We start from the raw sequence: 15,116 nt of genomic DNA, 5'->3' as shown, positions 1-15,116 counted from the left end.
TAAAGTGATTATTGTCAGAACGCATCAATTAATACAACAGTGTAGGTTGCCTTGTAGCCTTGCTGATAAGAAGATTCTTCCAATAGAAAAAGGGTTGGAAGTTAGATAAAAGGGAAAACATCTGGATTCACAGATTTAAGACTTTATTTTTCCATGCACTGAACTTGGAAGACCTTTTAGGATTGGAACTCCACTTCACAACTCTGTCTCAGTGTTCTTAGAACATTCATCTGTAAGTCGCTGTGCAGCTTTCAGACTGGAGCATCAGTCTGCCTAGATATTTCTACCATGCTATCTGAAGGAGCCAGAATTCAGGTGAATTCTAGATTCAAAATGCGTTCTTTTTGTTAATGTTCTGATGCCACCTTTGAATGTAAACATCAATCTCTTTACCTGAAGAAGAGACCTCTGAGGTCTTGAAAGCTTGTGATTAATTATCGTTTAGTTAGTCCAGTAAAATGTATCACATCTCCTCTTTATTAGGCATTTCTCATTGGATATAGAACTGTTTGCTGTTTTGTGATTCTGTGTACTTAATAAACATGCGTAGAATCTAAACGTGCACAAGTTTAAAACTTTGACACACAACTATATTATAATTTCACACAATATGGGTAAGTCACCAAGTTTTATGTGGTTTTCTCCCAATAATACTCTTTGGTGTATCAATGGTGTATTAATTATACATTATTATTATTATTATTATTATTATTATTATTATTATTATTATTATTATTATTAACAATAATAAAAATAATATATTTGTAAATAGTCCGGGAGAAGACTGAGCGACCTCAAGAAGGGTAATATTCGAAAGAAAATCCCCTTTCGGGATTTTCCGATTTTTTCTTTCAGAAACGTGGAATTAACACTTTCTCTTTAAGAAGCGCGTACCCGCTCGCACTAAACTAGAAAGCCCAGAGCCTTTGTCACGCATCCACACTCGCTGCCGCTCCAATTTAATTTACATTTGTAACACAGCGGGGTGAACTGCAATGGCGTCGGGTACGGTGGGTCAGCACCGCTTTCAACATATCATAGACAAAGACCAGGAGCTGTTTCTTAATCGGCTGTCTGCTAGCGAGAAGAAAAGGATCCTGAGGAAATCTAACGAGAAGAAGCGGACAGTGACCACAGCAGCATCCCTGGATCATTTGCATCCTCCTGCAAACATTGTGGCGCAAGGGAACCGGGAAGGCAATGTCGTGCTACAATCATGCAAAAGGATCAATGTTGCGGTTAATGACCATACAAACTGTTTTGAATATGCAGATTTGACAGGGACACGTTCATCCCCGGCCGCTGCGGAAGTGCTATTGAAACAGAATAGCACGAACGGAATAGTTTGTAAAAGTGTTGCTAGTGCAAAATGTTTGACACCTTGCACGCTAAACGGACGTAACCCGCATGTTCTGCCAAACGGTGCTAAAGAACCAGAGTCAAGTTCTGTTATGAATGGTCAGAACTTTCAGAGGTGTGTCAGGCGGTCATCGCAAGTGACGTTACATCAAGACGTGGATTTCAGCTCTCTGAGTGAGGAAAACGGGTTTGGTGCACACAGCATCAACAGTAGTAACACTAGCAGTCGTAACAAGATGCCGATCTTAACCCAAGGGAGATCGGGAGTGGTGAAGATGATGAGACAGGAGCCGCCGCGGAGGGAGGCATGGTCCATCTTTGGACAGGAGGACCCGAGAGTGAAGAGGGAGAAGGGAGAGGGGCACTGCTTCAGCCTGACCTCGGTCACTCACGACTGGTGCGATGCGTGTAATCGCCAGGTGAGCTCTCAAGGGCTCAGGTGTAAAAGTAAGTACCGTACCTGCTCTGACCCTTCATGCTTAAATACACTGCTTGACTGTTTGCAAACCAGTTTACAGGGAGTCGGGCGTTATGGCCCATCGGTATTGATACAGTGCTGCACTGGGATCACACTGTAGCTTTTAGTTGTTATCAGCGTTGTTTATCTTACTGGTTTGCAAAACAAACAAAAAACAGTATCCAACATAATGAAACTGTGTACATATAAACTTTGGATGAATAAACGAGTACTCGCCAGCTGGAAAAGTTTTGTTCTGGAAAATGACAGCATAATTCTGTTACTGCGAGACTATGTCGAAGTATTGCTTTCTTGGTAATGTGTGTGCATCTGGGAACATTTTAAGAAAAAAAAGACCCCAGTCCCCATCCACGTCTTTACTATTAGCATTACAATGTGGTCAACAGTTACAGCGCCGCTTTGTACCAGGGCGGAGGCTAGGCGCAAGCCAGCCTCTAATTAAACCATAATGCAAGAGCAGACTCGTTTGCTTTGTATCCGTGGTTTAGAGCTTTTAAGCTCGTGTCACGTCACCGACAGTGGACTGGACAGAAAATGTAACTGCAGTGTGTCACACAACTCTGCCCATTACACTAGTTTTTATGCCCATACACTGGTAAGCATACTGACAAGAAGAAAAAAACGTATTGGTGGGTTGTAATGTGGAACGATTCTTCATTCATCAGCAGTGTGGAGTAGTGGTTAGGGCTCTGGACTCTTGACCGGAGGGTCGTGGGTTCAATCCCCGATGGGGGACACTGCTGCTGTACCCTTGAGCAAGGTACTTTACCTAAATTGCTCCAGTAAAAACCCAACTGTATAAATGGGTAATTGTATGTAAAAAAGAATGTGATATCTTGTAACAATTGTAAGTAAGGGCGTCTGCTAAGAAATAAATAATAATAATAAGTGTGTTGCTGCTTGATAAGCTGAGACCTCCAGAAATCAATGCACACGTTCCTCTAAGCTGGGTTCAGGCCCGCTCCCAGAAAGGGCAGTCAGGAAGATCATCCATAACTTTAAATACTTCAATCATACATTCTATAAAACTATGAGAAGCTAATTCCTTCCTCAGTGATAACACCCAGAGGCACATGAAGGCATAGCAATGATGAAAGCATTAGCTGATTACCATTTGCCTCCCTGATTAAACTTCTTCAAGTTTCACTTCAACCAGTGTCCCTAGGCAATGACATTTTCACAGAATTAACGTCATTCATCTCTGTTGGCTGTGCTAGCACAGTAGTGGCAGACCGCTTCTAAACTAGAGTATATAAACTAGATTCTAAAATCGATTATATTGAGGATGCTGCTGTTTGAACTTTTTAATGAAATAACTCTCTTAGTAGTCTGCGCTTTGTTCATTGTGCAGCAATTCATCTTTATCAAGTCAGAGAGAGAGAGAGAGAGAGAGAGAAAGAGAGAGAGAGAGAGAGAGAGGGGTGAGAGAGGGAGAGAGAGAGAGACACTGCTGCAGCAGACCTGCAGAGGGAGGATAATTTATGATCTCATTTGGAGCAGCTCGCTAGACCAAGGCAATTCACGATCGCAGTTTAACTTGGAAGGCATTTCAAAGACATTGAAGTAACCCTTTGCAGCAGGGACAATAAGCTGAATTATTTAACCCTGAATTTTTAAAGCAAAATGCTGTGCTGCACATGGTAGCGATAGTGTAATAGTTCAGTGCCTGCTTTGTTCAATATCTCTGCTTCAGCAATAGAACTACAGTTTATAAAGTAATGCTTTATTTAAAAGGTTCATAAGTAAGTGTTTAATCAGTATGCAATTAACCATTTACTAAGGTTTAGTTACATGTTAATAAACCGTCAATAGATATGCCCTGCACGTGTGTATCTATCATTAGAATGCCATTTGAGCTCATATTTCACGTGTGTGTTGAGTATGTTTTATGAAACTCCAGTACTGTTCGTGTTTTTTCGGAATCATCATTTTAGAACAGCAGCTGAGTTCTGGCTGATCGTTATGTTGTGATTGATCAATGCTGTGCTGTACTGTAGGTTGTGATTGATCAATGCTGTGCTGTACTGTAGGTTGTGATTGATCAAAGCTGTGCTGTACTGTAGGTTGTGATTGATCAAAGCTGTGCTGTACAGTACTGTAGGCTGTGATTGATCAAGTCTGTACTGTAGGTTGTGATTGATCAAGACTGTACTGTACAGTACTGTAGGTTGTGATGGATCAATGCTGTGCTGTAGGTTGTGATGGATCAATGCTGTACTGTAGGTTGTGATTGATCAGGGCTGTGCTGTAGGTTGTGATGGATCAATGCTGTACAGTACTGTAGGTTGTGATTGATCAAGGCTGTACTGTAGGTTGTGATTGATCAAGGCTGTGCTGTACTGTAGGTTGTGATGGATCAAGGCTGTGCTGTAGGTTGTGATTGATCAAGGCTGTGCTGTACTGTAGGTTGTGATTGATCAAGGCTGTGCTGTAGGTTGTGATTGATCAATGCTGTGCTGTACTGTAGGTTGTGATGGATCAAGGCTGTGCTGTAGGTTGTGATGGATCAAGGCTGTGCTGTAGGTTGTGATTGATCAAGGCTGTGCTGTACTGTAGGTTGTGATTGATGAATGCTGTACTGTAGATTGTGATTGATCAATACTGTGCTGTACTGTAGGTTGTGATTCATCAAGGCTGTACAGTACTGTAGGTTGTGATTGATTAAGGCTGTACAGTACTGTAGGTTGTGATGGATCAAGGCTGTGCTGTAGGTTGTGATTGATCAAGGCTGTGCTGTACTGTATGTTGTGATGGATCAATGCTGTACTGTACTGTAGGTTGTGATGGATCAAGGCTGTACTGTAGATTGTGATTGATCAATGCTGTGCTGTACTGTAGGTTGTGATTGATCAATGCTGTGCTGTGCTGTAGGTTGTGATTGATCAAGGCTGTGCTGTGCTGTAGGTTGTGATTGATCAAGGCTGTGCTGTACAGTACTGTAGGTTGTGATTGATCAAGGCTGTGCTGTAGGTTGTGATAGATCAATGCTGTGCTGTACTGTAGGTTGTGATGGATCAAGGCTGTACTGTAGATTGTGATTGATCAATGCTGTGCTGTACTGTAGGTTGTGATTGATCAATGCTGTGCTGTGCTGTAGGTTGTGATTGATCAAGGCTGTGCTGTACAGTACTGTAGGTTGTGATTGATCTAGGCTGTGCTGTAGGTTGTGATAGATCAATGCTGTGCTGTACTGTAGGTTGTGATGGATCAAGGCTGTGCTGTACTGTAGGTTGTGATGGATCAATGCTGTGCTGTGCTGTACTGTAGGTTGTGATTGATCAATGCTGTGCTGTAGGTTGTGATTGATCAATGCTGTACTGTAGATTGTGATTGATCAATACTGTGCTGTACTGTAGGTTGTGATTGATCAAGGCTGTACAGTACTGTAGGTTGTGATTGATTAAGGCTGTACAGTACTGTAGGTTGTGATGGATCAAGGCTGTGCTGTAGGTTGTGATTGATCAAGGCTGTGCTGTACTGTAGGTTGTGATGGATCAATGCTGTACTGTACTGTAGGTTGTGATTGATCAAGTCTGTACTGTAGGTTGTGATGGATCAATGCTGTGCTGTACTGTAGGTTGTGATGGATCAAGGCTGTACTGTAGATTGTGATTGATCAATGCTGTGCTGTACTGTAGGTTGTGATTGATCAATGCTGTGCTGTGCTGTAGGTTGTGATTGATCAAGGCTGTGCTGTACAGTACTGTAGGTTGTGATTGATCAAGGCTGTGCTGTAGGTTGTGATAGATCAATGCTGTGCTGTACTGTAGGTTGTGATGGATCAATGCTGTGCTGTACTGTAGGTTGTGATGGATCAATGCTGTACTGTAGGTTGTGATGGATCAATGCTGTGCTGTACTGTAGGTTGTGATGGATCAATGCTGTGCTGTACTGTAGGTTGTTATGGATCAATGCTGTGCTGTACCGTAGGTTGTGATTGATCAAGGCTGTACTGTACTGTAGGGCACATCCTGGTCGCTGCAGTGGAAAGCCCTTGTATGATCTGTTGGCCTCCACCCCTGGTATCCGTCTGAAAAAGAGGTTTGTCTAAGCGCCATTTATATTATTGATGATTGTGAGGTCTATTTTAATGAACGAATGCCACCTCCTTTAAAGAGAGGCTTTGCATCATCTTCACTTTCAGGGTATTTCATATTTTATTTATTAATATCCTGTTATGTGTGAAGAATTCTCGCTCTTCATCCTTTACCTTTCACTTGTACTACTTAATGTCAACCATGGGGGGCAGGTCTGGAAAGACTGGTTTTGTATTATTTTGCTCATGTTTTCTTTATGGTTTATTGCACTTTCAATGGAGTCTGTTGCATTGCACTTCACAAATACTGTGGGGTTTGAAGTCTCGCTGTTTTATTTCTATCTTATTTTTGCTCAAAGATCACAGTCTTGAAGCCTGGAGTGGCTGGCATCTTTTATTGCACTGACTTTGGAATTCGGATTGCGTGGAAAGCCAAGGTCACAGAGTAAACGTACTCTGTGCATGCATATTCTACTGCAAACTAAATGGTAACTTCATATCCAAAAAGAAAATGCAAACCGGACTCCCAAGACTCTTTCACAGTCCGAATTTCTTTCCAGAAAGTACAGACAGTGTTCCCTTGAGTTGTGTCTTGTTTCTTTTGAAACGGAAGTTGGGAGTCTCTCCTTGTTGTAACATTCCCGCAGTGGAACAATAAAGCAAAGAAAACGTTTCCAAGGCTTTGGGACTCTTTCATTCGTCTCTCTTTTTATACATGTCCAGTGTCTGCAAACATAATATTCACTTTTTAATGTTCTTGAGTAAACTAGCTGGGGAAATAAAGGAATTTACCGAAGAATTCCTTGATTACAGGTCCGGGTTGACTCTCTGGTATTCATTGTGTCAGTGAAGCCTGCACGCTGACAGTGCTGAGGAGTAGCTGTTGGAACATTATCAGAGACACTTGCCAACAGCTAATGACTGGGAATCGTCTATTCACTCATACCCCAGTGGAAGACAGCTGGCCAGCGATAGGTGAAGCTGGGAGCTTTCTGTCTGCGAGTGTAAAATAAAGTGAAATGCATTTGTCCTCCATGTCGTCCTCACTCTGGCTGTATAAGGGCCAGGTGGATGTTCAGTTGCTGGCATGTATGGTATGTCAAGCACTGATTTTAAGTATGTCTCAATCCTAAAATCCTAGATGATGCAAAACCTTTGGCCATCACTGTACTCTGCTCAGTGTAGTGAGCCTTACAGGGCGTCCTAGAAATCCCTTCAGGAGTGCTCCTTGATATCCTGAGATTATTCCCCCTTTACACACACCAAAGGAATGCTGCAGACACTCCTCAAAGCAATGACCTGGTGGTGAATAACCATGCAGCAGAACTGGAATAGCATTTACATGTCTGGTCCCATTCGCTAGACACTCCTCGGATTCATTCCATTTTGATTATACTTCTTAACGTTTGTTTGTGTTGCCTCGCCTTGATTCGTAATGCCGTTTATGGTTGAATGCACCCTCTAGACCTTGAATAAGGTAACCACTTACTCATCAGGGTTGCAAGCGAGTGAATGTAAAGAGATTTTGCATTGGAACATGTCAATTCAAGCAGCATTAATCCAAGTGATTTTAAGTGGCTTTCTGAAGCTCGTACTATGACTTTGCAAAAAATCATATTGAAGTTATACTGTCTAAGTAAAATAACATTTTGAAAGTGGGACTGGAGGTTTTTAGCTTAGTGAACGTCATTCAATGAGGCAAAACAGTTCCCTAATGTGGAAGCAGGAAGCGGCTAGGGAATGCGGGTGGGTGCAGTCATTGATGGGGAGTACCTGGCATGGAATGTGGCAAGCTGTCTCTAAATGGGCTTTCCCAAGGGCTTTTACAGGCTCAAGCACTTCCGGATTGTCCTAGCTGTTTCAGTGGTGTTAAGATACAGGTTGAGTCAGAATTAGCTCAATGTATATTGAGTCTCTAAATCAGGAGCTAGCATCTACTAACTTCTGCTTTTGTCAATTACCGAAACAAATTAAAGGAACTCCCTTCAGGACTAGGATCACTAAGAATATGAAAACCTCCAGACACACATGCACAGTTTGAATGATGTTCATTTACAGTATTAACATCTGTTCAGAATACTGCAGTCCTCCTTTAACTATAGAATCCCATTGGTGATTTTCACTCAGTCTGGGTGATTTATTAACATCACCAAATGCAGTACAAGCACAGAAACAGGTATGTAAATGAGCGCATGTTTTTTTAGTTTAAAGGCAGTCTGATAATTAAAGGGGTACCCAGAAGAAAGAATGACATTGTTTTACTTTCTAAAATCATGAGAAAATGATTGAGAGTCACAATGATCTCCTGTGCACTGACGTTCTGAAAGATGAATACAGGGGAGAGCAGATATTAGTGCGCAGCGGTGTACATGGCAATGCAAAACATGTACTCCAGTGGTTAAAAACAGTCGGATCAGAGAGAGCATGCAGTACTTAGCCGGCGATGGAGGACGCAGCTTTTTCTGCTGGCATACCACACTGTAGTGCTAGTGACTGTGGCGAGGTGTAGTCTAGTGTTGTGCAGTCTAGTGCTGTGCAGGCAGGGTATTCGCAGGATGCAGATAGCTGAGACGAGGCTATTGATCCTCTCGTGCTGCAAGCATGACTCCGGAGAGGCAGGCAGAGTTTCGCACCACTGCCTGCTTCGGGAACGTCTCCAAGAGGTTCAGCAAGTTATTCCGACGCTTTCCCAAATCCAAATCCTGGTCTGAAGGCCTGAAGCTCATCCGGAGATCGAGCAGCAGCGGATCTCTGTCTCTCTCAGGTAGGAGCTGGAATAGAGGGGAATGTGTGTGTGTGTGTGTGTGTGTGTGTGTGTGATGAGATTGTCTTTTGCACGTGCATAAGGCAGAGGAAGGGGTGGGTGGATTTCAAATTAGCTCTGTCACTGGCGTATTGCAGTTACATTTGACAGCGATCTTGCTATAAAATCCTGTGCTGTTCTTCTTCAGGTATTCAGAGGGGCTGAGAGGGACACTGCTCAGGCAACGCTGTTGTTTATGCTGTTCAGGCATAAAAAGGCATTCATTGATTTGTAATCTCTTTTGAAAAGGCTCTCTGAATTGAATGGGTATTTAAACAGTGCCACAGTATGCCTGGCTGTGTTCTGTTCATCTCCCGTATTGTTGCTCCATATTCCTCAACGCGGTATGCATCATTTCTGATTCAGTGTGTTGAAGCTGTTGCAATTCCCTGTTGGGTATCGTGTGTGGAAGACAAAAGGAGATGCATTTCAATATAGATCTAGTTCGTAGTCACCTTGATGAAAATGCTGCACATTAATATGTCAGATATTATGGCTTGCAAACCTAATGTAGAAAATGCTGTATGTAATGTACATAAAACCACTTCTTGAAGACCTTCGCTAAGTGTTATTTTAGGGGATTTTATGCTGTACTGTAAATTCTACCGTTTTATGCATGGAAAGACAAGCCGCTATCGCATATTAAACTGCCATAATAACTAGGTTTCAAAATAGTTTTGAAAATGTGATAGGTCACTAAATAACTTTACATCTGTTTTGAGAAGGGTAAAAAATGATCCTTCTTGGCTGTATTTTTGAGTGCAGTCATTCAGACTAAATCATTTTAAACAACATCATGACCTAGTTCTTGTTTTCCCGTTTGAAGATTATGCTGTATCTGTCTCTACCCTTGATGATTTCTAGCAAATGGAACCGCTCCATAAATCTTACTTCAGAAAGTAAGGCATGAAGCAAAGTTTTCTTTGGAGGTCTCATTTTTTAAAATAAAAATACAAGTTTGCTTCAACATGTGATTCTTTCCAGAACTGCACATCTGGGGCAGACATAGTAAACCAGTTAGATTTATGGATATTATACCTGGCTTGCAGTTCAAGTGATTATGCTAGTTTTATTAACAAGGGATGGGGGTGCGAGACATTTGAAAAACGAAATATTCAATATTATCAATTGGTTGTATATTGTTATTGTAATTCAACGAATGATGAAATGCTTTTTTTTGTTGTAAGTGATGTCATAATATTTTATATATAATTTATGAATAGGTGGTTGGAAATTCTGGCCTGTGATTGGTTGAAACCTCATCATAGGAGCAAACATATATTGAACGATTGCCCTGACATCCTTACACCACCGGGCAATAGTCGCCATCTGTCATGTGATTGGTTCACATCACTGTCAGTCCCGCCCCCTTTCAAAGGAACTTCTTTCATCTCCACTTCTCACAACCAGAGGAACTTGCTGAACAGCGATTCTCCAATTATAGCCCCCTGTTGGTAACAATAGTCTTCCCTCGGGTCAGTAATTTTCCACTGTAGCCCTCCTCTCCAGTCCATGTTTTTATATATATATATATATTACTACCAATAATAAGTACCATTGGTATACCTCTTCATGCATGCTAATTTGTTGCATGTAAGGGAGAAATCTAACTAATTAAACAATCTATTCACCTGACCACACTTTCCAGTAAGAGACAGAACATTAATTAAATGTGGCAGCATTGAATTCCGGGGTGTAGTGCTAACAGTAGCATAGCTCACGATTAGAAGCCTTAATTTCAGTAAGAGGCTAGTGTCCAGATCAGCCAATAAAATACTCCCCTGTTTGTGAAACTATTATCAGGATAGTACTGCAACACAGGAGTGAGTGCACACACTGATGCCTTTTAGATAATTACCTTTTATTAGCTTTGCATGTAAATGCAAGGGGTGAACGTCGAACCACGTCCCTCAGTTTATTCAGTCAAATTAGGTGGGAGCTCTTCTGTGTTCCCATGAAACTGAAGGGCTCTTCTGCAGTATAATGTAGCACCGTTTACTGTCCACATGGACTAACCAGGAATTATGGAACTGTGAAATCTGTACCTATTTATTTCTTTATATGTAATACCTTTTAAAGGCGGTTGCACACCATTTCGGATCCTTTACAAAATCAATGCATCGCTCCGCTATGTTAATTACAGACTTGTGTGCGAGATACAATAAGGAACGCTGTTTGTTCAATTACCCAGGCCTTTAGACTGAAAGTCAGGTCTGTTAGTGTTACATTTACAATCACTGTAGGATTTGTGGGACTAGGGAGGGGTGATGCAGTGCGTACGAGTCTCTGAAGATGAAAGTTAAAATGTAAAGTGGTGGTGGATTCCAGTAAATAACAGAAGAGGCCGGGAATGACTCTATCTCCCTTCCCCCCCCCAGCCTCAATGTCTTGATCGCATGAAATCAGTGGTATATGAAGCTGCTGAGCATGTATCTGCTGCAGGTTGTTAAAGACCAAGGACAATGTGATTTCTCAGATATTGATATTGAGGACAAGAATGAAAGATAGTGTAAGGATTCAAAATACACCATAATGTATCCTTGAGGAAAGCAGACTGATGCTCTACGCTGTATCATGACACAATTACCTGGAAGCAGTTTAGTGATGAACAGAGTTTCCCGGGGGTTACTACGATCGGCTTAGCAAGCAGGAAAGCTCTTTACACACCGTACATGAAGTCAAACACTTCTTTACACTGATCGGAGCGCAGCAGGATCAAACCAGCTCATCGAGAGAGAGAGAGAGAGAGAGAGAGAGAGAGGGAGAGAGAGAGAGAGAGAGAGAGAGAGAGAGAGAGAGAGAGAGAGAGAGAGAGAGTTAAATTATTAATAACATGGTTATTATTTATATTTGTTTACCATTATTATTATCATTATTTTATTCTCATCAGTGTTATTGTCTATTTAATGTTCAGATGATGTACTGTGTATGCATTGCTTTGGCAATACTGTGAATAATGGTCATGCCAATAAAGCACCTTTGAATTTAAATTTGAGAGAGAGAGAGACAGAGACAGAGACAGAGAGAGAGAAAGAATGACAGAAGGACCTTGAGCAATCAAAGCTTACTTACACAGCCAACTGTATGTATGTATGTGTTTAATTCATTTTTTATACATTAAAACCAGATCAGCTTTTGATAACGTATGTAAATTAAAAAAAGGCTCAATTAAAGACTGAACGACCTGGTTAGAACTAGGCTGTTCGCTGCTCAGATCAATAATTAAGGCCCTGCAGTGGTATGAGTTGCAAGTCACAGGAGAGCACCATTTTACTAGCTTTTTCCCCAGTACTGCACTCTCGCTCTCATATTTCTATAGATCTAAAAGAAAAGCAGTTTTATACTTGAATATATAATTGAAGAGTAAGCGATTTGCTTCCAACTGCTGCAGCCTCCAGGCGTACAGTCTCAAAGTGTCAGAACAGTGTGCTTCACTCGGGACAATGAGCCTCTGTCAGGCTGTACTGAGCATGGCTGTGATAACGACCCTTTAAGAGCTCTCTTTGAACTTCGCTGGCGGGATGTAGTGACCATATGGTTCTGTTCACCGGCACAGTTTAGGATTGTTCAATAAGCAACACTACTGTAGTGCGTCCCACTCGCACTACAGTAGTGTTGTCTGCAGTAGTGTGATTATATTTGGGTCAGCCCCCATGTGGGCAGCAGCGTGGAGTAGTGGTTAGGGCTCTGGACTCTTGACCGGAGGGTCGTGGGTTCAATCCCTGGTAGGGGACACTGATGCTGTACCCTTGAGCAAGGTACTTTACCTAGATTGCTCCAGTAAAAACCCAACTGTATAAATGGGTAATTGTATGTAAAAAATAATGTGATATCTTGTAACAATTGTAAGTCGCCCTGGATAAGGGCGTCTGCTAAGAAATAAATAATAATAATAATAATAATGTGAGTGTGTGGAAAGCACAGTATCCACCCTGTTTAGCTGTATAAGTCATATTGAAAGGTCTGCACTTCTGACCACACTGTGAGGTCACAGAACATGCTGGGGAGTTCCGCTAGCTCAGGAGAAAAACTTTGTACGTGCGGTCACCATACACTAGCCACCTTCCTGCAAACAATAGGACAGTATTGAAACATTTACTGGGAGACTTGTGCATCTCTTGGAGAGACAGGGATCATGGTTCAGACAATGCAAGTGTAAGATAGAGTTTTGTATTGCTTTTAAACTCAAAGCTTGCCAGTGGCCAGTTCAGCCACCCAAGGTCTACTGTGTATATATATATATATATACTGTGCACACAAAGAAACCGTTTTCAGCTGTCAGGGTGCCTTTCACAGCAGAGGGTAAAGTACCTTGGCAGTCGTGTTGGCAGACGCTTTTTCGGGAGCTCTGGAGAAGCTTTCATTGCTCTTGAACAAATAGCCGTACTTGAATGTTTCACAGGAAGTAAGAAAACCTGAGGTCTCTGTGGTAGAGAACGACTTCTCACATTTCTGTTTCCATTTGATTAACCCTGTCTCTCCCTGCCCTCCCTAGTCCACACAGCCTGCACTCTCGCTGCCAGGGATGCTCTGCGTGTGTAGGACCCTGGCCAGCCTCGTGTGTAAGAGCCTGTTGATTTGGGCATTTGCCACCTCTACCGTTCTGCCTTGCTGTACCGTTCTGCCAAAGAAAACACTAAAGGTTCCAGCCAGGATCAAGCAGAGCAGATGAAGGGTATGCAGTAACCCCCACACACCTTCTAGAAGTCTGGTGACAGCCTGGTTTGTGACTGTAGGGAGGGCTTTGTTTGTTTTTCCTTTTTAAAAACTGCTGTGACAGACTGTCAACTTTGGGGTTGGGGGCTGTGGGCTCCTATTTAACGTTTTTTTTTTTAAATCAATAAAAACAGACTGTTGTAAAAATCTATAATAAAGGAGTTGCTTTATAGTCTGGTTACAGTTCTGAAGCCTGGGGTTAAAATCCAGCACTGTTCACAAGTGAAGCGAGTTTCTCAATTTGTCCCTCTTTTTGGGCAGTATTCCATATACCAAATGCACCTCACAGTATGGCAACTGTTGGCATGTGGACCTGTTTTTTTTTAGTTTACAGCCTCAAGTGAAAAGGTTGGGGTTGGTAGGGAGTGGGGGGGTTGCCCGTGCCTTTTAATCATCAGTGAAGTGCCCTCAGATAGGTTACATGCGTAGTCTTTAATGTCTCTCTGTATGTCATTTAACAGAATGGCCAGCATGTGTGAGAGCGTGTGTGTTTTTAAAACAAGAAAAATAAAAACACAACAGGGGCCTCTGTGCTAATTCAAGCAGAGGAGAGGGTTGAATTCCTTTGACGCGACAGGGGTTCTTGATGTGATTCGTTGTAGATTACGAATTTGAAATCGATGGAGGAAGAATTACCAATACAGCAAGCTTTGAAACAGAATCTGTCACCCAGCTGTAACAGTAGTATTTGAAGTAATTCATTGCTAAACATTTAGGGTTAAGATTTCTTTCTCAAGCTTTTTTCTGTGATCGTTGAGGAAAGTCCCCCGTATTCCAAGCGGCACGTGAACTGAATTTTTTTTCTAAGAACCAAGCAATTGTTTTTGTTCTATTAGTTTCTTCAACTCCCTGGAGATTCCCTAGACTCATACTTGATTTCTGTAACTTGACAAACCTATATTTACTGTAACTTTCCAGAGTGTCATTCCACTCCTTTATGAAGAGGAAATCCCTGACTTTTAGGAAGCTGCTCCCAACTTCCCAGTCCTTAAGGATTTTTCTACTCCAGAGGGAGAGATCTGGAAAAAAATAATTCTATGTAAGTCGCAGTTCTGCATACACTAGCCATCCCTAATGTAGGTTATCTGGAATGTGCAATTAAGCACATTCTTTATAGTACAGTACAGTAGTAGAAATATGCACTTTTAAACAGGCTTAAATGTATGTAATTGTATGTCGCTTGGGAGTGAAGCTTTGACACATTTAAATCCATTAGATGGGTTTTGTGGTGGTCTTTGTTTTGTAATGCTAATGAATGTGTTTTGCTATGTAATGCATTGAGATTGCTTTAGCTGCACTTGCAGGACGTGTTGGCACAGTGTACTTGCACGCTGTGCTCTTTGGAAATGTGCTTTTAAAGGGTCAGTTTTTACTTGGTGATTACTCATGATTGTGAGTTTGCAAGTCGTGCTCCACATGAAGAAATGGATGTAATGGTTAAGGATGTATGGTTATGGGGAGAATCCTCCAGGCCAGATCTGAACAGCCTGCCTCCTGCTAAATCAGACACGCTACCAGTATTAGTTCAGTAACAGGCGGGGGGGATATCCAGGCAACCAGGGAGCGAACACATATTACATGAATGGGTTTGATTGCTGACAGGGTTTTTGTTATCTGTTGATTATTTCCTGTAATACCCATTAGAAGCAATTGCTTTGTGTGTGTGATATCACTGTTGAGACAACAGAGGGGAGTAAAGGTTATGTCGAGGGCAGCATAAAGAT

At 41.9% G+C, this 15,116-nt stretch overlaps 1 protein-coding gene across 2 annotated transcripts in view; it reads left to right on the top strand.

Annotated features, from left to right (window-relative positions):
- Positions 1-924: 924 nt before the first annotated feature.
- LOC117431701 (ras association domain-containing protein 5-like) overlaps positions 925-15,116 on the top strand; it is a 41,519-nt gene continuing 27,327 nt past the window's right edge. The window contains exon 1 of one of the 2 annotated variants that reach the window (XM_034052954.3): positions 925-1,806. In XM_034052954.3, the coding sequence (XP_033908845.3) occupies positions 996-1,806 (811 nt within the window). In that variant the 5' untranslated portion in view covers positions 925-995. Of the gene's footprint in view, positions 1,807-8,362; positions 8,638-15,116 lie in introns of those variants that run through there. The other variant, XM_034052973.3, reaches the window with a different exon arrangement.

This window comes from Acipenser ruthenus, chromosome 29 (genome assembly GCF_902713425.1).
Source record: "Acipenser ruthenus chromosome 29, fAciRut3.2 maternal haplotype, whole genome shotgun sequence".
Classification (NCBI taxonomy): Eukaryota; Metazoa; Chordata; class Actinopteri; order Acipenseriformes; family Acipenseridae; genus Acipenser; species Acipenser ruthenus.
Note: the sequence above shows the minus strand (reverse complement) of the source record. Positions and strands in the feature narration are given on the sequence as shown.